We start from the raw sequence: 25542 nt of genomic DNA on the forward strand, positions 1-25542 counted from the left end.
ATATTTTTATCTTCTACTAGTTAGCTATCAAAAACAACAAGAACTATCAATTTACTGAAGTTTTATTTAGCAGCAGGCCTGTATTCAAGCTGTACACAAGTGGTTCTTTTTGTTTTAGTATTTTTTACAGCTTCCTTAGTGAAGATGTGTAGAACTAATTTGGGTACCTCTGTTGTTTAACAGTTGTGTATTGTTCTGAAGTGCACGATTGCTTTATGTATACCCTCTTACAAGTAAATGAGATTGATCTCCGCAATGTATTAGTCATCCTCTGTCTGGGCTTTCTTTTTTTTGAGCTAGGAGTGGGTCGACTGGGGACACGCCCCCACCTCACCAGCGTTCAATACAATTAGTACTTAGTAGTTGAACCTATGCTGTGCTGGGTGAAATAGACACTGCTAAACACCGAGACCCAGTTCCAAACCCAAACCCACGGGTTGTGGTGTTGTAGAAAGCCGAGACGGGCTACAGAGTCTATAACCAACACTGTGTGATTTGAGCGGAGATATAACAATCTGAAGAAACGTTATTATTTGTGTATCGTTTGGTGAATACAGAGGCTTGGTTCTGTGAATTATTCAATTCAGTGTTAAGTTCTGTATCTTGTTGTGTAACTTGGCCACATAGTGCTGCTTACCACCTTTCCGTTTTCGTGCAGCACGACTGTACAAATCAACTATTGGTTGTTACGCTCTTTTGCACTGTATGGTTGAGGTTGGCTTAGCCACACTAATTGAAGATCTGTTAGAGGTATTAGGAGGGTATTATATATATATATCGGAGGTGGCCAGATTGCGGTTTGCGATCCGCATGCGGCTCCAAGTGAATTGCTGGGTGACGCACACTTGCTGCTCAAATGAACTGAAGCAAGAATCATAAACAAAAACGAGAGAAAGTAAAAATAAACACAACGTTTATTGTGTGTGTTCTCTGTATTTACTCGTGTTAATTATTCATTCTTCTCTCTCCTGTTACCTTTTTACCTGAATGTGCACTGCAAGGATACTTTGTCACTTGTTGACCTTCGCCGCCGCTGCTAACGCAGGCGTATTTCGAAGCCGGATGCGCAGTTGTAAGTAAACTTCATTATTTTGAATTAAATCGTTCGTTTCGTGGAGACAATGGCATTGAACAAACCCTCTACGAAGAATAAACTAACGTATGAGGCTTTAATCCAGACTCTGAGAAAGAGTTCGCTTTCACTGAAAGCAGCGGTACACCCGTGTCTAATCGGCAACACACCGCTTACACACTACTAGCCTGAACAAAGAGAGCAACACAAGTCATCACAAAACATCACCTGGGTCAGACAGTAGTTTCTTTCCTTCCCTCACCAAACGGAAAGAGTGCCGGTTTTTCATTCTTGCTGTCCGGTCACCCTAATCAGACGTAAGGCAGAGGCTGCTTTCGTAGTTCAGTAAAAGCTTGTTGAACGATTCAAGCCAGCTTTGTATGGCAAGCATGGGATATCGCTTGTGACAAACGATGAATGAATCTTTTTATGAAATGGGTGTGTTGGCGCTAGACTAGAGAATGCAGGTTTGCATGTTATATCGCAGGTCTAAAATTAATATATTTACATAGCTTACGTCTCGTCAGGAGCAGGTACTTTAGTCCCTTTCAAAATAAATGTGCATTTGTCACCCACAAAGCTCAACAATATTTATACATGCAGCAGTCATAAATAATTATTATTTTTTTAAACCCACCATTCAGATCTTAAAGGGATGAGCATGTCAAAAAGAATTCGCTCCAAAATGTGTGTATGTTTTTTTTTTTTTTTTTTTTTTAAATCAGATCAGTTATTGTATTTTGCTTCATAATAACTGAATGTATTTTATTTAAAGTGCATAATGTATACAGCATAAACTGAAATAATGGAAAAGCACCAGTACGATACATTTAATACACTGTAGATCTCCAGTACAATACACAGAACGTGTGCAGGCTCTGCAATGCTCTATCCCTTGTTCTTGTGTATTTTGCTGCCACCAAGAGAGAGCCTAACAACTACTGTACTGCACAGCAATGCTAGTATTTAAAATGTCGTGCTCGCATACATCTCATGTTTTACAGTAAGTGTCTTGCGGCTCTCGACCATATGGACATTTTGAAATGTGGCTCGTAGGGTCAGAAAGTTTGGCCAGCCATGGTATATATTCTTCAGTATTTGGTTTAAGAATCACACTTTGTTAATGTCAGAATACGGTAACTGATTTTGAAATATTCCTTTTTTTATGCTTTAACGCTGGAGAACTGAAGTTTTGTTTATTATTCTTTATTTACATAATAATAGTCGATACACTACTACAGACCACGCCACAACTTCCTTAGCTGAGTTGATTGCAACTTTAGGATTTGCAATTTTATTGGTATAACTACCAGTGTTACAGTCCTGGGCACATATAAAGCAATATGTTATCAGTTTCACAATTTGTAAGTGAAGATGCAAATCTTATGGTAGTTTAAATAAGCAGAATGCCCTGATTTGCATAATATATTATAAAATAGATACATAGATAGCAAAGATAGTGACAGAAGGGGAAAAGGATTGTTTCTGGTGTGTGGTACATAATCCATTACTGACATTTTCATAAATAAATTTACTATAAATAAATGCAAGGTATTCAAGACAGTTTAAGTAAGTTAGTCTGTTTATTTCTCATTTCATTACTTGAATAAAAAAAAGCAAAGCAAAAAAAAAAAAAAAAAAACAGACAAGCTGAAACATTTTAGTAAATTTTCACACTTTTGAGTAAAAACCTTAAAAAATCATCCCCCATACCCCAAAGATGAAAAAGAGCAGGCAACAACCTTACTGAACATTCAGTTACATTTTTAGTGTGTGCGCGTGTGTCTCTCTCTCTCTCTCTCTCTCTCTCTCTCTCTCTCTCTCTCTCTCTCTCTCTCTCTCTCTCTCTCTCTCTCTCTCTCTATATATATATATATATATATATATATAATTCATTATGATTAAGAATACATGTGTTTCTAAAGACCCAATGGTTACAAAAGATATACAAGTAGTCATAAATTAGTATTTAATAAGGAAAATATAGCTGTTTATGATAACAACTTTGATTTGGTTGAAACGTTGTAGCAACAATTAATAAACATAATAATAATAATAATAATAATAATAATAATAATAATAATAATAATAATAAATGTTTCAACTTTCATACAATCGCTGCACATTCCTGTGAATTCCAGGGCATTAGCTGCTACTGCTGTGGTGTTCAACTTGAATTCATTATGAATTTCTGGCAATTTGTTAAAATGTATTTATCTTCAAGAGTAGAAAAATCATTACAAAATAACATATTGAATATGTTACTTCAATGCAATCCTATGAAGCTCTATTGCTAATCATGTGATCTTGCATCTATGATTTTAAAGTGTTTTAGAGATAATAATAAATAATAATAAACTTGTAAGTATTTTAAACATTATTATAAACAAAAAAAAATAATGCCATTACAAGCAGGATCCTTACATGTGTACTGTCTTAATTCTATTGTCTTTTAAAGTACAGAATGATTACTTGCAGTAACATTTCAGCATTAATGTTCACTTTTCTTGGTAGTGTACATTTGAATGCAATTCTGAAAATGCGCTGCAGTATTAAGCTTTGGTTTCAGCACAATAATATAACACTTGGGCATGAAATAACCCCCGAGTATACCCAACACGCTAGCCAGTACAGCTACGGTGTTAAAAGCTGGGGTATACTTTCCTTTGTAGACTGCGTAGGTGGTATAGAAACCAAGCCAAGAGACTAAGTATATTAACAGGCTGAATGTGACACACTTGGCTTCATTGTAGTTTGCTGGTAAATCTTTCCCCATGTAGCTAAACGCAAAACACAAGAAGCTGAGCAATCCCACGTACCCTGTCTCCATAGCGGAGCCTGCAGACTCGGTCCCGCTGCAATCCAACACAATCTTATCAGGAGAGATGCTATAGTTCTTAATTGGTATAGGACGATCCAGGACAATGCGCAGAAGTGAAATAAGGAACCCAATGGCCGAAGAGACCAAAATAAATATCTGTGGGCCGTTATTTTTGGTCCAGAACTCGTAAGCCTTTGGCAGCTTCCCAGACATTTTAAAAATGCACACGATTTGAAATGACCTGACAGCAACGCAGGAGAGGCAGACAGTGAAGCCGATGCAGAACAGCTCCCGGAGGAATGCGCAACCCACGGCCGTTGGGACGCCAAAGTGACCGTACACACTGCAGGACGCACACGCCAGGGAGGACAACATGAGCAGGCACGTCTTTCCACCAGCCGATTTGACCACTGGGGTGTTCAGGTTTAGCAGGAAAAGGCCTGCCGTAGCTACTGTCAGAAGCAGTGTAATGACTGAGATGATTAGCAGCACTACCGAAGTGATGTCATTCCATGGGAGGTATTCTACGGTTCGGTTGAGGCAGGCGACACTCTCTGGCAAAGACCACTGATGTATCTCACAAGGCTTGCAATTCAAAACATCTATGGGGGAAAGGGGGAATAAAGCATGTTTTGTTATGCTCTTAGCAGTAAATGACCTACCCAATGATATTCATTTTAGAAAGGTTTACTGTAGAAGTGAAGTTAAGAACAGGAACCCTGTCATGGAATACCAGCCTTGGTTCCATGGGAAAGTAACTGGGCCAACAGGTTTCCATACACAAACTGGAACGCAAACACAGCCTGTACAAAAGTTTGTCACATCTGACCCATAGTGTGTGTTTGAAGAGAGTAACACATATGAGACAAGTAGACACAGTTTTACATTGAGTGTTGAAAGTTCTGGATGAGTTAAAGAGCACAGATTTGCTTATTTTCTCACCATTTATATTTACATAAGTTCCTGCAGGACAAGCCTCACAGTTGAAGCAGCAGACATGGGCGCCAGTCAGAACTCTTCTGTACCCCTTCCGACAATCCTCAGAGCAGACAGAGGTGGGCACCTGTGTGGTTTTATTCAAAGAAGAATTATAGAAAACATTTAAACATACAGGAATGGTCTACTGACATATCCTGTGCAAAGTTCACAAATAAATGAACAGGACTTGAAATCTACACTACACCTTTAATATCCTATACATAAGGAATGAGTTTACTACAGTTTTCAAACAGCAAGATCTCAAACTTACTGTCTTCTTGTCCTTGGCATTCCAGTTAATCAAGTCTCTGTTGATTAGCAGTCTCTCTGGGTTGGGGCTGTATGATCCGATCACCTTGTATGATACGCTGTCACCGGCCCAGTCCCACGCAATTATGTCATAGCCGGTAGGGGGATCTCCGTTATTATCAAAATATAACGGGGCGTCATGAATGGAAATATTAACCTGTTTAATCTGTTGCAAGAGCTGCAAATAACAAATGATAAATACAATAAATAAAAACATTAAACACATAAATGCATGTGCTGTATCCTTCTGTATTACTAAAATTCTAAAGCCTACAGTAATTGCAATAAGACTAAACATGTGTAATTAAACTGACATTTCCAGACCAGGGGATTATTTTAATGATCCAAACAGATCTTAATACCACCACACACAATAAATCTTTTTTCAAATCTTGTACTTTATTTAATTTAACAAAGTAAACCTGCCTGGAAAGTAGGTACCAAAATGGTCAAATTCACCAGCGGTTTATTTGACTAATAATTATATATAGAAATAATTGTAAAAAAATAAGCATCTGCCTACTGTAGGATTATATTTAAATGAGAAAGTATTTATTGAAACCACCTTGTGCTCAACAAAGTAATGGAACTAATGCAATTCCCTGTCGAAATGTATTTTGTTTTATCCTTAACAAATGCAACCATATCTGTCACCTAAGCATTTGATATGCCATCAGTACGGATGACCAGGTTATGTTTCAACGGTGCAAATTAAGTGGAATGAAATTATCCTCTTATCTGTCTTCAGTTGTTGACAGGGATTTCGTTAAATAGCAAATCATACACACCTATAAAGCGATTTATAAAAAGATAAGTACATAAATGAATAAATAAGGAAGGAATGTGTGCCACATTATTGTTGAATGCTGCATTGCATGACTTTATAAATTACAAGGTTACAACCACAACCAAGCTGTTCTGAAAATGAAAGCTAATTGCAGCACGGTTCCTCTACATTTAAAAGATTCATGCAACGTGTTATACTAACTGGTTTGTTCATAAAAATGTTTGCTCGCACCTTGCCTTTTCACTACATTTTTAAATGCTGTACAATTCTGAAGAAATTAACGAAGAAGTAATAACAGAATAAGGGATATCAACCAAGATTAAAAAAAAAAGAAAACACACACTGGGTTTGTTTTATTGAACAGTGACATTTAGCTATATGTGTAAGTTATAGTTTGACGGTGCAATATATATATATATATATATATATATATATATATATATATATATATATATATATATATATACACACACACACTTTTTTTGGCAAAGCACGTTTCACTTATTAATTAAAGAAGTATGCAAGGTAGTGATAATCTATTATAAAAAGTAAACAGAGTTAAATTAATGCACCTCAAGATTGTATTTCGTCTATTATTTGTACTGATAAAATAAGGAAGCTGTTCTTGGATTATGGTAACGTTATAGCTAGCTATTTGCTCCTGTTTTTTTTTTTTTCCCTCTTAGTCAGAATTCTGATAAAGTAATAGTTATCTACCTATTATGCGTATTAAGAGTTAAGCAGTTTTGCGTATTAAAATGTTACCAGCAGTTTACGTAGCAAAATGCTACCAAATATACGTTAACTTTGATATAATTGAAACTCGTATATATTATATATATAAAACAAGCACCCTGCTGTATAAAATAGATTTGACTTGTCAGGTTGTTGGGCTAACCCCTTACCTGCCAGGGGTACACCTGTTTTTTTTGGCACTCTCCAGAGTTGCAGCCTAGTAACTGGTGCAGTGCGTGTGCAACAGCGTACACGGCAGTGTAGACATTAAATGAAGATTGAATATCGAAGGTTTCCAGCAGGGAGGGCACGTCTGTAGCATTCAGTGACCTGCACTGGTCGCATATCTGGTAACAGGCGAGGATCTCGGAGAAAGTTTCATTTCGGCACACTGGTTCCTCGTTGGCCTTAGAGCGTTCTGATTCAATAGACCAAGCTTCGAACTCGGCAAAGCCGGGCATCTCTGCCGACTTGACGGATATCCCTAGGACGCTGCCAATGCTTTTGATTTTAGGGACCATGGAAACCAACGTGGACATGGACCAGTCTTCAGAACCAATCCACACTTTGTCGGTGATGTTCTGCTCGATGACCAGTGAGAAGAACCCGCTGGCTTTGCGATTGCTAGAAAAAACTACCACCACGTTCACGTTGGTTTGGACAATGCCTTTAATCACCTTTAGCAGTTGAGCCCTTGTGTCTTTGGTGTAAAAGGGTATGATGGCTTGGTAAGCTATGCAGATCCCATATTTCAATGCCAGTTCAGATAGACTCTGCACCCCCTGTGTCCCGTAGTCCTCATCACTTCCAAGGAGGGCAATCCAGGTCCATTTAAACTCTGAGAGAAGCTGAAGCATCGCCCTCACCTGATACCTATCGGTGGGGATAGTGCGGAAGAAAGACGGGTATAATTGTTTGTTGCTCAGCAACTCATTAGAAGCCTCATAGCTGATCTGCAAATATAAAAAAGTGTTTTATTAACACATGAAGTAAAGGGAGCAGGAAGGGAGGGATGATTTAACAAAAGGTTTTATTACACCGTGTAACAATTTTTTTTTTTTTTTTTTGTTCCTGGGTAGTAAGTGTTATTTCCTAATTGCTTATGCCTCAAAAGTATAGAAAATGGCTATTATTCCCCGCAAACTTTGCTTTTGTGACCAGGACAGTGATATTTCAAAATATCACTATTTCCAATGGGAAAACGGGCAAATGTGTGTCTTTTTGTTCACATAAAGTCAGAAAAAAACAACATATGAATCCAAATTAACATGTATTTATACTAAAGTAATACGAAAATGACTACAAAAGATTTAGAAGTGAGTAGTTTTTCGAGATTTACGATTATACTGTAATTTCTGACTTTATGCGAACGAAAAGACACACATTTGCCTGTTTTCCCATTGGAAATAGTGATATTTTGAAATATCACTGTCCTGGTCACAAAAGCAAAGTTTGCGGGGAATAATAGCCATTTTCTATACTTTTGAGGCATAAGCAATTAGGAAATAATACTTACTACCCAGGAACAAAAATTGTGTTAGATAGTGTAATCCCACTGAGTTTGTGACATACATACTGCATTGCATGCAAGACTAGGTGAGGTTAATGATTATAATTATACAGTTTTGCATTGTTACCATAGCGCTGTCAAAACTGCAGTTAAATAATACAATTGCTATTTATAACACAATAGATAGGCAACCTTTTGTAGTCCATTCAGTAGCAAGACTTTGTTTCAACCTGTTGCTTAATTATGTAACAGGACTTAATTAATGCAATGCAATGGACTGGACCAGCACAGCTTAAGATTTCAAAGTCGGCTTTAGTAAAATCTTTACCACAGTAGGATCCACAAGAGGTCACTACAGAATAAGCCAAGGAAGGACACACTTTTACAGCAAATCTAACATATGATCCAAACCTGTTAAAACGTGGTGCTAATTTGCACCAAACCAGCTACCCTTTAATCCAAACACCAAAATACCAAGACCACAGCTCTTTATCATTTAGTGAATGTGGCCCATATCAAACCATTTGTAAATTGCTGTGTATAGTAGGTAAATACCTGTGGCATCATGTAATAAGCCATTATGCTCGCTGTGGTGAAAGCATAGGTGCTGGTGTCTGGCCCGATCACAGCTATAGTTTTGTGGCCATAGTGCGTCTCTGTTGTTAGCTGTTCATTTTGGTGCTCAACGTTCTGCTTGGACACGATGCTGAATGTTGCTAGAATATTAGCCGACTCGGAACAGATGTCATATGCTTCGTATCCCAATTTAACACCGGGCAGCAGAGCGCTGGTGGCACTGTTTATTTCTTCCAAGGTAAATCGCATGGCTTGCATCAAATGATAACCATGTTTGTTGAAAATTTCACTAATAAAAAAACAACAGAAAAAAAACATATTTACAATTGTTAAACCTGCAGATTTTTGGTAATTAAACATTTAAAACAAAAGAATGGATCACTTACGTATTGCAGTCCTGCAGTTCAGGCACTGAACTGGTTATACCAAGTGATTCATGAACGGGGAATAATCCAGCAATCAAATAATCACCATCCTGCTGGAACTCAAACTGGGATACAGGTGTTTCTGTGCAGCTGGGTTCAGAGTAAGCCAAGGTCACAGCACACAAGTGTGTGAATAAGAGAACAGAAGAAAAGGCCATGACTGCTGTTCCTCAGGGTATAGATTATACACACTGACCGTGTGCATGCATGTGCTTTTCTATAGTAGAATTTACATACTGTGGGATATTGGCCGGTTTGACGCTAAAATTAATTTGCTTACCGCTTGGGTGACTGCATAATCAGAAAAACAGCATGTCTGATTTGTGGAAGGATTGTAAAATGATTTTAAAAATGTAGGTCGCTGTTAGGAAACGATATAGAGCAACACAAACTGAACATTATTTAAGAGTCAAGAGTTCTACAATAGCAACGTTCATAATACCGGTATTTTCCACATTTGAGTTAATCTAGGTGCCAGCAGCAGTCTATATGTAATGTTGCATTTGAAATATTTGCATACCCTGAATTAGTGTAAAATAAGAACAGCAGAATAACAAACATCAAAATAATAATAAAGGGACTGTGAATTAGAGTCCTGCATCGGGTTGGGTACCCACAGAGGCCTGCAGGTGACCCGCAGAAGCGGGTTGGAATGTGAACTTTTTTGCGGTTCGGGTCAAACAAAATGTAACTTTCGGATCAGGCTCGGGTCTGAATTTGAATCATCAAAAATGTTTTCTGTCCTTTCAGGGTACTCATCTGTAACCCTTTCCAAAATAACGTACGAGAAGGTAAATGTACCTGTGTATTGTTATTTTCAGGTACGCGCACTCTGCACTCCGCTTGCTCGCGCATGCCTAAACAACTTACACTTAGAAAGCATGGAAGTGCCCATTCAGATCTGGTACGTTATGCTGTTTTCAGTCTTTTTCATCTTAAAATTTATTTATCATATTTTTCCACCATTGCGTGCAAATATTTATAATACGCAATAGATTGGGTCGTCATGAACTGTTTTTTCTTTTTAGAAAAAATTATTGTTTACAGTTTAAGTTTGCAAAAAAAATATGTATAATTAATGGTAAATGTATCTCTGTTTGACAATAGGAAAACAAATCGAGTCTCAATTGATTGCACCTGTACCAATATCTCACAACGTACCACTTTCTAGCATTACATGGGTCAAATTTTGGTACATGTACCACATTGTGACGATGTACCACTTTATAACACTACACAGGTATTTCCTGCACTAAAGCAGGAGGCGATTAGGGAGGAGTTAGCTGACTAAGCAGTGTTCTCGGTTTGTATTGCCGCTTGCTTTATATCATCTAGTGGATAATAGTTCAACAGGTAAATCAGACGTATAGCATTCTTTTGGAATTATAGCGAATGAAAATAATGAACATGTGACTGGATTCGTTGCTTGTAAAACCTGTCATTATGTCTGTGTAAGACAGCCACATCTCTGCAAAAGCACAGACGTAGCTCCCTTTCAATTGGTGCACGAAAGGAATAGACAGGTATTTTACAGTAAAGTAAGTAGAGATTAGAAGTGAATATGTTACAATGTTCAGATACGTGCAGACCACTAGAAAAAGCTACCATGTTGTATAGGCTATTGTATAAACTCATTCTGTGGAGAATGGTAGCTATATCTGTGTGGGAATGTGAGAGAGTAAGTCGACGCAGGCACTAGGTAAAGGACAAACACTTGCGAGTTCGAATCGGATTGCAGGTCTTATTAAAGCGGGTCGGGTCGGGTCGCGGTTAGGACGACGGTGCTCCAGCGGGTTCGAGTGGGGTCCTGTAGTAGCGGGTCCAGGTCGGGAGCGGGTTGTAAAAATCGGACTCACGCAGGAGTCTGCCGTGAATAATGTTAATAATAAAAATTTTAATTTAAACATTTTAGGCTGCTTAGGAGAAACAGTTTAGAAATTATAAAATAAAACTACATATGTTTCAGTGTCTTCAATCAATCCAATACCTAACACGAGACAGCCAACACCTCACATATGCAAACGATGACAAATTCACAAGCCAATAATTCCACATTTGCATCGCTTTTCATTCAGAAGTGCACCGCAAACCGGAATTTGTTCTTTGGTACCGGATTTGCTACCGTGAAAAAAAAAAAAAGATTTGAAAAACATCATCAAATCATAAACTGTGCAAAGGTAGCATCCTGGAGATGCAAAGTGCAATAATAACAGCTCATGTACTCTTTAATTGTACATCATTTGTCATGCAAGACTTCCCTCCACTATGTACACAAAGCAAGTGCTACATGTGTATAGTTGGATGGACTTATAGACAGGCAGCTATATATTCCCATATTCTGATACTATCCATTACTTGTGCTTAGGAATGTCCTTACCAAGTCTCATCACAATAAAACAAGCTGGGGAACTCTGATGGTAAATTCTTCCTGAAGCAGGCCTGGCAATTCTAGCATGAATTCACTTTCCTTTACATTGCCTGCTAACTTTATTAGGACCTGTATCTAATATCGTGCTGGTGCCGTCTTCCCTGATCACAGTCAACATGCTTAAGTAAAATACGCCAATTATTCCATCTTCCAGAGTAATCAAAGGACCGGTGGTATACCAGGAGAACATGCCCCACACCAGGGTGATGCCAAACCCAGTCGGGTATGGACAGGTCCTAATTAGTGTCCAGGCACTCCACTTTTACCATGCTATCCTGCAGTAAGCTCTTAGGACAGAATGCAGAAATGCATCATGTAAGTGTTCAAGTTCATCCACGCGGTTCATTTCTATGACTTTTAGTACTAAAGTCCGACGGCAGCTTTCACAAACCCCGTCTGAGATCATCGCTGACCAGCTGTCAGACTCTTTTGTTTCTCCATTAATGGTTTGCATAGAAGATGTTATTATCTGTGCAGTGACCTGCATCCCAGCTGAAGACAGGCAGCAGAAACATTATTTGCATGCCACGCTAGTTTCCCAGGTCACGCTGTAGCAAAACAATTCAAATCAGGGAAGGATGTGGAAGATGCCATTCATGCAACACCAGTCAAGGGCATGGAATACAAACTAGAACCAATGATTCCACAGAGAATTACATTTTAATTGAATGCTCTGTGAACAGTACGGGATAACAAGGTTGCAATGTTATATAATATAAAAAATAAAAAACAACCACAAGACTAAAAAAGCCCCTAGTATGCTGGTTTGTTATGGTTTGTTATTTACATGAATTAATCCCCCCATTGAGAACACAGAGGAGTGTGTTGCACTGCGTTATCAGCAGTATCAAAACAACCCAGCTCAGTCAAAAGACGCTCGATCAGGGCACCAGCACGGGCTCCTACTGTTTCCCCAATTCATAAGTAAAAACACACAGTAAACCAGTAACTTTTTAAAATATTTTACTAAAATAAATCAGTATTTGGAAGTACAAATTACTACAGTAAAAATGCAATTAAAATCTACATAACAAAACATGATGTTAGGCAGAAAATCATCAAAACATTATTACTCACGCTAATTATATATATATATATATATATATATATATATATATATATATATATATATATATAAGAGGATTAAAATCTGAGTCACGGTAACCATTTTTATGTAACCATATACAATCTATGTTGTATTATATGCCTGTCGTATTATACATTAGAAAAAGCTTAATCTTAAAGTTAAAAACAAGTTGCCAAAAGATTTTCTGAACTCTGCGTTTTAGAAGCCACAGAGAGATACTGCATTACCTCGGTGGTTCTCGACTGATAGGGTTCAGGAGGCTGTGTGACTATTTGTTTGCAGTCCTGCATTGGTGGAGCCAGGCTAATTTTTTTAAATCACAGGCTTGCAGCATTAGCCTGACCCTCTATCTGCTCCGCTATAGAAACAGAACACACATTTGTAAGTATTTATATCAGTCAAGACCAGCACCAACAAACCATTCCTCAATTCTCTTTATGCAAGTCCTACTTAAATATATATATATATAGTACTATGCATTTACCATGATATACATCCACAGTACACTTTCATAAGCATGGCTTTAAACTCACACTAGCTGTGCACAGAGCCCTGCACTCAGTCTGGGGATTCAGAACTACAGTCAATTTAATATATTTTTAAAACAATGAGTTTGATTGCTGCATGAACTACTTCTATTAGTAAAACCTACAGCGCAATCAGTTCAGAGCTGATTTACCACAGGCCTGAAGGTTCAAACTCCTGGCACGTGATCATTTCAATAATACTGTATACCTAAAACAAAGGCAGTTCTGAGACCCATGGTGGGTGCCTGGGGCTAGTGGGAGTTTCAGGCACTACAGGTTAGGTCACAGGACTGGACGGCAATAGATGGACACTGGAAACTCTCACCAGGCCTAAAAAAAACACTTTCAGCATAGTTCTGTAGCAAAGTTCAGTGTAGCCTGCTGTTATGGACATTGTATCTACTGTAGCAGTGTTCAGAATTCACAAGGCAAGTGTATGCTGAGCAAGGTTTGCATTACTCCAGTATTCAACAGTCCAAAAACGGTTACGTTATTTTTTAAATACTGGCACTTTTTTCTTTTTTTTTAAATAGTTGATTGAAAAGTAGTTGGACAAGCCTGTCATTGTCTGGGAAGGTCCCGGCTTTGTGCTCCTGCGTGAAATTGCCGGGAGGGTCTGGTTTACACCATGTAGGGATATCTCCACTCAGTCAGGGGGACGTGGGTCTCCTTCACCACCTGAGGGCTGGTCCAGCGCAGCACATAGTGGGGGCCGCCAGGCTTATCGTTGGTGCCTGGAAGTAAAGCCAAAGAAATAACAATTAGAAAACTGCTCGTAATTACAGCTCCCCAAACACATGTATACTGCAATTAGGATTCAATCTTCTGTTACTGATATATTAATTCATATACCACATTTCACATCAGTGGAATTCTTTCTGAAGAATGTTGTATTAGTTTTTATTTAAATGTATGATTTTGATCACTGACACAAGAGAAAAAAAAAACTATTTAATTCAAATTTAAAAAACATCCACAAGGAGTAAGAATTGACTTTTTCTTTTTAAATGCATTTTAATTCCATGTCACCATACAATATATCATCATACAATATATCTTGTCGTCTGTTCCAGTCCATGACTTTGTTCCTATATAGTCCTAAAATGACTTAATTGACTCTTAGCCTGACCCTGGACTCCTCACCTGAAGCACGTGTGCCTCCGAACGGCTGCTGGGCCACAACAGATCCCGTTGATTTGTCATTGATGTAAAAGTTGCCGGCTGCGTTCCTCAAAACCTTTGATGCCTCGGCTATAACATTCCTACAAACAAAACCAGGGATCAATAAATAAATAAATGAATCAATTACTTGTCTCTGGAGAGACTGCAGTGTCACCAGTGATTGGAAATGAGAGGTTAAGAAAGGTATAAAACACTTACTTGTCCTGGGCGAACACTGCCCCCGTGAGGGCAAAAGGGGAAGTGTTGTCAATCATCCGCAGCACTTCTTTGTATTCTTTTTCAGGGTACACATACACAGTAAGGACTGGACCGAAAATTTCCTACAAGTAGGAAAAAAAAAAAAAATTAATACAAGTTTTTGTTCAGTATATTGAAGATTTTTTATTTGAAAATGTCCGCACTACCATTATCCAGAGAGCCCTCCGATTCAGATGTTCAGAATACGGAACGTTCAATATTAGTCTCATTATATTGTGTATGTTTTTGTGATCTCATGTAAAGCAAGTAACGCGTTTCACAGCCAATCTCACATGAGAACTGGAAAGCAGCAACATGTTAAGAAGCCTATTCTATGGTGATGGATCCAGTCTTTCTCAAGGGTCCCCCCACTATGTTATCTAGAGTCTGGTCTTTGCAAGCACGGTTCTTACAGTCAGACTCAAGATCGAGGTTCCCCTGCCTATTCAGTGCTGGATCCCCTTCTCTAGCTATTCTTGAACATTTTGCTACCTCATTCATGATGGAGTCCCGAGGGTCCTTTGTCTCGATAATGGTGGGCTCCACGAAGTAGCCGACTTTGTCATCGCACTTCCCCCCTGCAACGACGGTCAAGTTCGGAGAGGACTGCGCGTGGTCCAGCCACTTCTTGATACGGGAAAAAGACTTGCGGGGGGATGAAGAATCAAGAAATCATTAATTGTTCCGAGCAAATGAAATAAATGTAGTCTTAAATTACTGATGTTTCATTATTTCAAAGTGATCTTGACATGTGCTTGACTCCACTGTAACAGGAGTTGCTTATTGTAATTGTACCATTTCTTTAACAGGAAAAATCATATTTCTTAATAATAATAATAATAATAATAATAATAATAATAATAATAATAATAATAATAAATCAGTAATGCCTTTACCTTGTCATCAATAACAGCAGACAAGAAATTGTTGAAATCCTCAACAGGCTACACAGAGAAGAGAGAGAAAAAATTGTTTTGCGAGCATGAAAAAGGCAAAAAAAATTATATATACAATTACAATTCAAACTGCTAAGATGTCCTCTATAAACTGGCATGATGAATGAAAATTATATAGAGGTCGCTAGCACTGGAAACCAAAAGGTTGAAAATGGGGCTGGTACTGTGCATGTAGGAATCAGCCAGACTCACGTCTCCCATTTTGAGCTGCTTGTGCAACTCCAGCATCTGCTTCTTGATCTGGGGCCACAGGGAGTCTGGGACGTACATCCTGGAGCAGGCTGAGCACTTCTGCCCGCTGTACTCGAAGGCTGAGCGGATCGTCCCGTTCACCACGCTCCTCACGTCCGCAGACTTGTGCACGAAATGGAAGTTCTTCCCCCCACACTCTGCAGCCCAAGAAGGAAGAAAGAAATGAAGGAAGGAAGTCAGAGTGCAGGTACAGGCAACTACGAACAAGACTAACAAACATGTTCCCCACAAAAGAGAACGCTTCAGATCACCCAGCAATACATGTATGAAGCTGAGGGAACACAAAGCCACTTTTTCAGGGACAGTGGCTTGAAACCTGGTTCCAAGATCTCACGATGAAACGGCCCTACCATTACAACTGGATAAGCAGTTGAAGATTAGATACATAGTTAATGCGACATAGCTGTGACAGACTCTCTCCATTACCTCCACTATGTAAATCTATGGAAAGCTCACCTCCTGCAACGCGAGGGAAGTTTCGATACTGGTCCAGGTTCTCTGCTACCTGTCTCCAGAGCCGTTTGAAGGTTCTGAAGAAGAAAAAAAACACCATAAATGAACCTTCCAAATGCATGTGTAACAGGGTGGAGGCTAGGTGCGCGATGGAAGTGACCGTCTAACCCACAATTAAAAAAAGAGCCGGCCTCGTCTTAGAGCTTTTACTCTCATCTCATCTCACAGATAGGGGGCAGAATCCTTAACTGTAGTGTATTGTATGTATTTCACTGTATTAGGATAATGCTAGGGCATTCTGCATTGACTGTACAATTCCCAATTCCAGTATGAGTGACCACAGGAGCCAGATGGACAAAATCCCAGAAAAGCTCCTATTGGGCTCATGTCCGGTATACTCACGCCACGCTGCCAGTGAAGTTGATGCCCGCTAAGTGCTCGGAGGCTGTCACTGTGTCCCCAAACACTGGCCCCTCCGCCGGCACAAACTGGATGATGTTTGGGGGCAGACCGGCTTCTCTGAGGATCTTATATACGACATAGCTGGCAGACATGGCCGTGTCACTGGGCTTCCACAGAACCACGTTACCCTGCAATCAGATACAGAAACAGGGTTCAGGAGCCTCGAGACACGTTCGTCATTCATTTACTTAATTTATATAGAAAACCTGTTTGCTCGGTAAATAATTGCAAACACCCAAATATGTCCTCAGAGAGTGTCTCACCACAACCACCCCAAGCCACACACGCTCATTCAGCATTTACAGCAAGTTGCTGTTGCCTCAAGCGGTGATCAGATTAAATGGAATTTGTCTGCCAGTAGGTGTCGCTGTTGCTCCATGCTCACCATCAGAGCGGGCGCCCCTGCCAGGTTTCCTCCGATAGCAGTGAAGTTAAAGGGTGAAACAGCTGCAACAAATCCCTAGTGTAAAAAAATATATAAAATAGTGTAAGGTTATATAAAAAAGATTAACAATTTAATATGTTGTAGTTTTATTTTTTAAAATAGAAACCACATATTATAAGTAATACTGTAAAACAATAATAAAATTAAAAAAGCACAGGTGCACACGTGACAGTGATGTTGTCTCCCACGCCTCCTCTAGGGGGCGCTCACCTCAAGGCCGCGGTACAGCATGGTGTTGGTGCTGGGCTCTATGCTGAGAGGCTGCTGGTGCTGCAGCTCGATAGCATGCTTCGCGTTGAAGCGGAAGAAGTCGATCAGTTCGGGTGCGGCGTCGATCTCAGCCTGGATCACGGTCTTACCCTGCGGAGACAGAGGGGGTGCTAGAGCTGAGCAAAGCTGAGAGAGATCAGCACCGATCCCTTTGCAGGACAGGATATTAATGAGCACAAGCAATCTAACAACGACGATCTGCAAAGCTCCCTGCTTTCATTTATAAAAGTCATGCACTGGTTGCTGCAGTTCTAAAGAGACAGGACTGAAACAGCACATTCTTGTTTGTACTGTTGCAGGGGGAATCACTGGAGAGTATCTGAAGTAGACCAATCCTGGGATAAAAAGGTAAAAAAAAAAAAACTTGAGACAAGTCTCTTGAAAAGAGAAAATTACACATTAAACCATGGTGAGCATTTAGGAGACTTTCAATTATTACCTGAGCTGTTTGGTACTGGTTTTGTAATATTAACAGGCACTATTAATTAACACAGTTGTGAAAACACTTTGGAAATATGCCCTGATAAATATGGATTCCCAACCGTCTGTGCAGTGTCCCCGAAAGAAAAATGAACTGTGTACAAATCCAAGACCTATATGGCCTCCGTGCTTGCTGCTGCTGCTGCTGCTGCTGTGCTCACCTGGCCGATCATGGTCTTTGCCAGCACCTCTGCTCTCCGGGGTCCACTGATCATGTCGGCAGCCTTGAAGAAGATCTGCGCTCGGTCCTGAATCGGCTTCAGGTCCCATTCCTTCCGGGCAGCCATACAGGCATTGATAGCTTTATTGAGCAAATCCTAGAAAAAATAATAGTAACGAAAAAAAACAAAAAAACACATACCTGGTATTTACAAATCGCCTCGTCCTTAGGTTAAAGCAGAGGAAACAACAATGGACCTCACAGATCTTCTGAACCAGCTGACTGTTTTACTCACCTTATCAGCGTAACAAAACTTGGCCAGTTTGTGAGAATGATTATAAGGCTGCAAAAACAGATACAAAACACAAGTGTTAAGGTCTGATGGGCTTCATAGGAATATTTAAAGGGCAGCTCATAAAATATATAACATAGCTTAACTAATGTATTCTCTTTGAAGTTCTTTTCTGCTTCAGCTATCACATTCCTGTGACTTCAAAAAGGGCTCGCAGACATCTCCCCAAGTTCAGCTGGTATACTAACCACTAAACTGTCCCCACTGCAACACTTTCTTTACTGGGGACAGTGCTGCAGGGGGACAGGTTAATGGTCAATAATATACCTATACCAAAGTAAGCAAGAAACAGAAATAGGTTTGAAACACATTTGGCTGTCTGGCGTAACCCAATGTTTTACGATACAAATTATATATTTTTTGTTTTTTGTGATTTTATATCTACATTTGGGACATCTTTAGTTGCAACCCTACAGTTCACTCACTGAAAGCTGGTATCTGATCTCCTTCGTCCAGACATGCTCATCTCCAATCACACATGGGATCTCCTCCGTCTTCCCCTTTAACTCTTTCAGTGCCTGTTAAAAATGAATACAAAAAAAACTTTAGGAAAGTTTGTCAAGCAGAAAAAAGTGCATCTATACCAACCCCAGTTTGTCTTATATGCTGCTCAGTCACTGCATGTATAATTGTTCCATGTTAAGTTTCCCATCTATACTTTGTAATAGATACCTGTTTATTTCTTGCCTGGGCAACTTCCCCTATCCCACAGGGTTAAACTGTTTTATCGCTCTTAAACTGTGTTATTTAACACATTCTCTCATGCACGTTACGGTTTTTGTTCCTTATTACAATTATTTGGCCACACGCAGTATGCCAGCCAACAGAAAAAAAAAAGTTAATACACCATTGAACTGCAAAGAGGTATAAAAATACTAAATATTGCCACCTGTTATCCTCATGGTAATGAGCTCTCCCTACAGCCCATACATTTACCTTCTGGAGTGCGTCCCTTTCAGAGCTTCCTGGCTTGAAATCAAGGATTGGCTCATTTTTAACTTCCACAGCTGCACAGGGATAAGTTCTAAACCTGCAGAGTGGAGAGGGGGGTCAGTGTTGCAGTATGGCTTCTTGCTGGGTGTTGCAGCTGCTGATCACAGGCGGAGTCAAGCCGATAATACTAGGCTGATTCAGTAAGCAATGAAAACAGCATGAGGAACTTCTATTACAACCTACTTCTTTAAGAAGGCTAAACGTGCTCTTCCATGTGGAATCCTCTCAGCTATGCCAAAACTTGGCTCAGATTTGGCTGTCGTTCTGCCACTGACACACATAAAGCATTCTGACAAGATGGAGAAAGACACTTTGTTAAAAGCGTTCCAGTACCTTAAGGTTTACGATTACACTATTGCTGCTAATCAAGCTAAAACTGAACACATTGCTCACATGATCATTTGCTCACTGCTGTTGATCATGGCAGGGAAAAAGAGTCACACACAGGTTTTGCTCTTGCAGTTTTAACAGTGAAACAGCCTGCTGTTCAGTGGCTGGTTAATCATTACACCTGCTTAATGTTAAAAAACTGACAGCTGAGCTGTGACAAAAGAAATATCACAACTCAGCAAAAGCTTGACCTTACAGAGGCAAACTAGGAGAGCAGCAGTTGGTCAAGCTAAAAAAAAAAAAATCGATGTTGCAATTTGTACGCAGTTGCCAGGGGGTTGCAAAGTGTGTGCCTCACTGGTAACTGGCTGCAACCCTGGAACAAACAACCGCACTGGAAACATATTAGCAGCAGCACCAAATTCAATCACTGGGTTGAAAATCTGTTTGGGGAAATTGAATGGTTTATTTTGATTTATCGACGATTTATTTAGCTTTATCCCAATGTGGTTTATACATGCCTCTGTCCCCTTTTAAATGCACTTTCATTGCAAGATACAGAATTATGCTAAAACAATACTAGGATTTTGTTTTGTAGTTAGTTAACATTATATTTGCAGTTAAATATTTATTATAATGCACAACATTTACAATCACTATAAAAAAAATTAAAAAGTTACTTCAATCTGTTTAATTATCATAAAAGGCAGACCAAGACCTTGAATATTCCACAGAGAAGTTTAAACAGCTGGAAAAACGGCACCAGACACTGTTTGTTTTTTGCACAACTTCTGTGTAACTTCTATGATCCCATTAACCCACAAATGCAACCACGTTTTTAGGCAGTGCTAGTTAAAATGTGCATTACCTGCCTAAACGATTAGACTGCAGTTTAACTACATCTGCTATTTATCACAATTTAATGTGCAGTTTTTTTTTCATTTGCGAAAATGTGCGTAAATTAGGAGGGTTTCGACTGCCTTACCGTGACCCAAAACAAGTTTTGCATTCATGACGTTGCTTTTCCAGAATTGTAAAGCAACAGGCAAATCCACCTAGACCGTGACAAGGGTCACTACTGTACAGTCACAGCTTGTAATCTGATCTGCTCAGACCCCTGAAGCTCAGCAGGATTGGCTCTTTTCAGATCATTTCAGTAGCTTTGATAAGGACACAACATTTTGTTGCAGAACAATGCCGTGTGCCCGCAGCTAGAATTCTTATCATGACAGATGCTGATCTGCTTAACAGGAACATTTCTTACCTCTCATCAGCAGAACACCCTTCCTCGCCAGTCCCTTACTGTTTTTTCTGATGATCTTAGCTTTACTGATGTTATTTTCACTCTAGACGCAAGCGAGGCCTCATTTTTTCTGCAGAATTAGTGGAAAGAGGCATACCCAGGATCACTAGTAAACTTATAGTGTTGTAGATGTAATGTAAAACCCATACACCGTACTTTACACTCAAGTGCAAAAAAGTGACAGGCCACTGTGAAACCCAGCCCCTTTTCTAATCCTAGGATTTCCCATCAGGATACAATAGCCAGCAAGTTAACTCTTTATAGTCTTGCAGCGGCTGTCTTATCTGGGCCTATCACTATAAACTCTCTACAGTACCATAAAACAATCAGGCTAATTGTGTTTATATAGGAGTAGCTTATACAGGGAGAAAAACAAACAATGAAATGCTTGCAGGTGTACTGGTTATAGGCTATTCTTGCACACCTGGAATATTAGAATCTACCAGGCGATCATCTCAAAAGAATCATACACAAATCTACAGCAAAGTCTGCTGATGCACGATCATGTATGCCATGCATTTACATTGGGAAAGTACCAGTCAATGTATTGATTTGTACAGTATACAAAACACTGGAGCAGTCCTACTGGTCTATACACTCACAGTGTTGTGTGAGTGGAAATAATACCAGTGGGTGTTGTTTTCAGCATGGTTCTGCGTCTCTTATAATGCTATTAATGAACTGAACTAAAACCAGCGTGACGGCATTGTGACTTCATAGACGAAAGGATGCTGCTGCATTACAGGACAATTAATGAAACAGTATAACCGGTATGGCGACCTCCTTTTCGCATTGAATACAATTATCCGGGTAATCTTCAAGCAAAACAAGTAATGCATTCCACAACCACTAACGACTCCAACACTGGACTGACACACAGCACGGAGAACACATAAGCATACGTTGGGCTGCTCCGAAGCACGCTTTTTATCTCATCTTATTATTAAGTAAAATATTATATTTATATTGCTTGCCTGCATATTATATATCTTATAGTATCTATCTATTCTATCATTCTAGAGAATAGATAGATAGATAGATAGATAGATAGATAGATAGATAGATAGATAGATAGATAGATACACACACACACACAGTAACCTGCTCTTATTGCAGTGCCTGCATGTGTAATTGCAGCACCACCCCGATTCCCTTGGAAACATGCTTATATTCTGAGTGTATTTATATCTCATCTTATTATTAAGTACGACGAGGTTCGTTATTTGCCAATACCGGAAAGGCTCTCGGTTTTTTGTGTGCATGTGAAAGACGCCTCAAGGAGACAACTGGTACAAGAAATTACTGGAATAATTATGAAAAAGGAACAACATACCCTCTCCGGGAAAGACAGGCAGCTCTTCCTAATCGCAGCATATTTCAGTAAAATATTAAAAACTAGATCTGTAAATAAATAAAATATAATTATAAATATAACCCTGCACTATATTTAATACACCCCCTAAACCCTATACCGTGTATAAAGCAGCCAATTGCTCTTAGGAAAGTACAGCCAGCCGACTTCGATGACAGTAAGGGCGGTCCGGGCAGCAACATCTGTGAAGGGGGGTGGGGGAGCCTTTTTTAACAAAGTATTTCTGTTCTCAGTTTGTTTTTAAATCACATAGACACATAGATAGCTTTATTTTCAGGTTTAATCGTGTAATTTATTTGGTAATTCTTCATTTTGTATTTTATAGTTATTTTAGATTCAATTGAGATTCTTTCACCACCCCTGTTTTTGGACTGGTCTGTGGGAGGCGTAGCATGGGCGCGGCTCTGAATGGCCACTCAGCGTCGCTGGAAATCCAGCCAGCCAATCAAATAGTAGTTACGCCAAATACACTCGCTCTATTAATAAAGAGGGCACATGTCAGAGTTGCCAAGTCCGCTTATAATAAACAGAATTGATTAATTTTTGAGAGTCGCTGGTTGTAATTTGCATAAACGCCAATGCTCTAACACGGGTTGCGCTGGTTTTGGTTTTGTTTGGGCTCGTTTTGAAGAACGGGAACGAGAAATAGTAACTGTGGCAGGTGTATGAACGAGGTCAAATGATTCAGGCTTTTTAATCTCGCATCGCAGCGCATTCGGGTACGTTTGACCTCTCAGGTACCTTTCACAGCAGCACTACGCTTAGCAGGATGCATTGGGGTGTGAGTCGAAAATACTGAACAGTGTTAAACTGTCCTAGTGTCTGGAAACGCGGTTCAGGTATCATTGTAATAAGCAGGATCCATGCATTTGAAAAAGCAGGGCTATACTTCCTCCCATGTAGCTGGCTAGTGGTCTTCTCCCTCAATGTAACAGGCTTGCAGACAGGTTGTGAGGCTCGGTACTGTATAAACACCTCTCAGGACTGTGATCATTCAGGTTGCTCAAATTGCTGCCGCTCGTGTAATTTAAATAATAATGATGAAGGGACTGTAGGCCCATTGTAAGCCTCTATGTTTCTTCTTTGAATGCAACAAAAACACATGGGTGAGAGATTCGCGACAGACCATATTGGGGCGGCGCTGTTAAGATCTGGCGCTGTTTAAACGATTAAAAAGCTTCTTAGCCGGCGTGGAATTTCACTGGTCCGATTTCTGCTACATCTCACTGTCCTGTCCTCAAAATGGGACGACACATTTTGTAGTAAAAACCAAGGATTTCAATTTAGAAACATTGATTTAGAATGTATAGAATTACATAAAAACAACTTGTGTTGTGATTTTTTGCAAAGAAAAGTATTTGGTACTGACTGGGTTAACAGTCAAGACGATAAGACACTCAAAAACAGAAATAGGACACAACGTAGAAGTCTTTGTTAGGACCTCAGACAAAATCAATGGCACCTGTGTATCCCGTTTGTTTATTTCATTTCTCTCCTTTACATCCTCATCAATATTAAGTGCTTTTTTTTTTTTTTTTTTTTTTTTTTAAAGGAAGCCCATTTTTATATATTGTATACAACAACAAAAAAAAAAGTTAAACTGTTTAAACATTACAGTAAAACAAAAGCTTTTAAATCAGTAGTTTCTTTTTGAATCGTAAAAACAAAATAAAAACAATAATAACAATAATAATAAAAAGACAGTCAGCAACGGTAAGGCAGGTGATTGGGGAAAACAATAATTTCAGATAAAACAATGATACGATATCTAAAAACCAGGACCACCTACTGCATGACTGTGCTGGCTGTCTGTCTGCCACGAGCTCACCTCACCTACCCCGGTAGGCAGGTGTTTCAGCTGCTATTAAAATGCATTTGAATGGGTTCACTGTTCCTGCAGAAACGACTCTCTCACACACACTGCGTTTTCAGTATAGTGCAGAATCTTGTACATTTTGCGAAATGGGCAGCTAATTCAGGTTCCCACAGAATTTCATGAAATGGTGCCTTTACTCCCAGGGCAACATTACCAGAAATAACATTAATTACATTATGGACAGTTTCACAGACCCTCATTAGCACCAGTCTTGTTACTTAAGATTAGTGGTAATCTGGGTCTGTGAAACCAACCCCATTGGACTCTTACCGAAAATCCATAAAACAAAAAAATGTAATTAAAATAAAATAATAAAAAAAAAATTATATATATATATATATATAAACTCAATAAAACAGACATGACAGTCAATCAAGAGGCTTCGATCAGCTGTAGATTGCTCCCCAGTTCTATAGTCAGGAGTTGTAGTTGTGAGTTTGTACTGGTGTAATGACACTGTGGGCCAAACTGGAGCCATGACTATACCACATTCTAAAAACAGTAACACAGGAGCACTGCTGGGATGGACATAAGATTCTTATTGCATAGCGGTTTCATTTATTCCAGGTTTTAGTATTTAATACAAGCTGGATTAGCCACAGCGTGTATGTAACAAGCTCAGGTGTGTCTTATTAAACTCAAAGTAAAACCAGGAATGGATTAAACTGCTATGCAATGGGAGTCTTATTTTCACCCCTGTACTGTGTGTGTCAAGTATAGAGACTTTGACCTCCTATGAATCCCTAGACTTGACACGAACACAGGCAGTGTGCCCCAAACTACTTTACCCCTAAGTGAGGACAGCACTTTTTATCCATTGGCCTCTATGAGATGACTAACAGGTCACATTAGAACTTGAGGACAGTCCAGCAGAAATTACAAGCCCCTCCAAATGACAGTGATGTCTGTTTCTTACTGTCCATGCACTTTCAGACATCTCCCTTATTACACACAAAAAAAAAAAATTGAACAGAAAACAGCTACACTCACTCGTGTGAGCGATCTCTATTTCCCCCCACAATAGTGGGGGATATAAACTATTTCTAAGTCCCCTTATCAATAAAGGGAGGAATTAACTGGTGCAAAAGGGGGCCTTATATGACATACATATTAGGATCCCCGCGCAACAGACAGTAGCAAGACATTCACCAGCTGGACTTTTAA

General features: G+C 39.4%; 2 protein-coding genes across 3 annotated transcripts; both read right to left on the reverse strand.

Moving 5' to 3' along the window:
- Positions 1 to 3491: 3491 nt before the first annotated feature.
- LOC121328949 (taste receptor type 1 member 1-like) lies at positions 3492 to 9510 on the reverse strand. Its single transcript, XM_041274103.1, has 6 exons — positions 9494 to 9510; positions 8768 to 9077; positions 6873 to 7655; positions 5143 to 5358; positions 4836 to 4956; positions 3492 to 4495 (listed from the first exon to the last, which is right to left on the reverse strand). The coding sequence occupies exons 1-6, from the start codon at positions 9508 to 9510 to the stop codon at positions 3564 to 3566; spliced, it is 2379 nt and encodes a 792-aa protein (XP_041130037.1). The 3' UTR covers positions 3492 to 3563.
- Positions 9511 to 13541: 4031 nt separating this feature from the next.
- On the reverse strand, positions 13542 to 22616 carry LOC121328566 (delta-1-pyrroline-5-carboxylate dehydrogenase, mitochondrial-like). 2 transcript variants are annotated; one of them, XM_041273324.1, is made up of 15 exons: positions 22464 to 22616; positions 19441 to 19534; positions 18930 to 19022; positions 18448 to 18495; positions 18154 to 18309; positions 17453 to 17602; positions 17183 to 17257; positions 16738 to 16925; positions 16339 to 16412; positions 15823 to 16019; positions 15571 to 15618; positions 15167 to 15319; positions 14636 to 14757; positions 14399 to 14517; positions 13542 to 13989 (listed from the first exon to the last, which is right to left on the reverse strand). In XM_041273324.1, exons 1-15 carry the CDS (start codon positions 22502 to 22504, stop codon positions 13877 to 13879), a joined length of 1671 nt encoding a protein of 556 aa, XP_041129258.1. In that variant the 5' UTR covers positions 22505 to 22616; the 3' UTR covers positions 13542 to 13876. The 2 variants fall into 2 exon arrangements, with proteins under 2 accessions (XP_041129258.1, XP_041129257.1); XM_041273323.1 differs by lacking the exon at positions 22464 to 22616 and adding an exon at positions 19681 to 19793.
- Positions 22617 to 25542: the final 2926 nt, after the last annotated feature.

Source organism: Polyodon spathula, chromosome 16, assembly GCF_017654505.1.
Source record: "Polyodon spathula isolate WHYD16114869_AA chromosome 16, ASM1765450v1, whole genome shotgun sequence".
In the NCBI taxonomy this organism is placed as follows: domain Eukaryota; kingdom Metazoa; phylum Chordata; class Actinopteri; order Acipenseriformes; family Polyodontidae; genus Polyodon; species Polyodon spathula.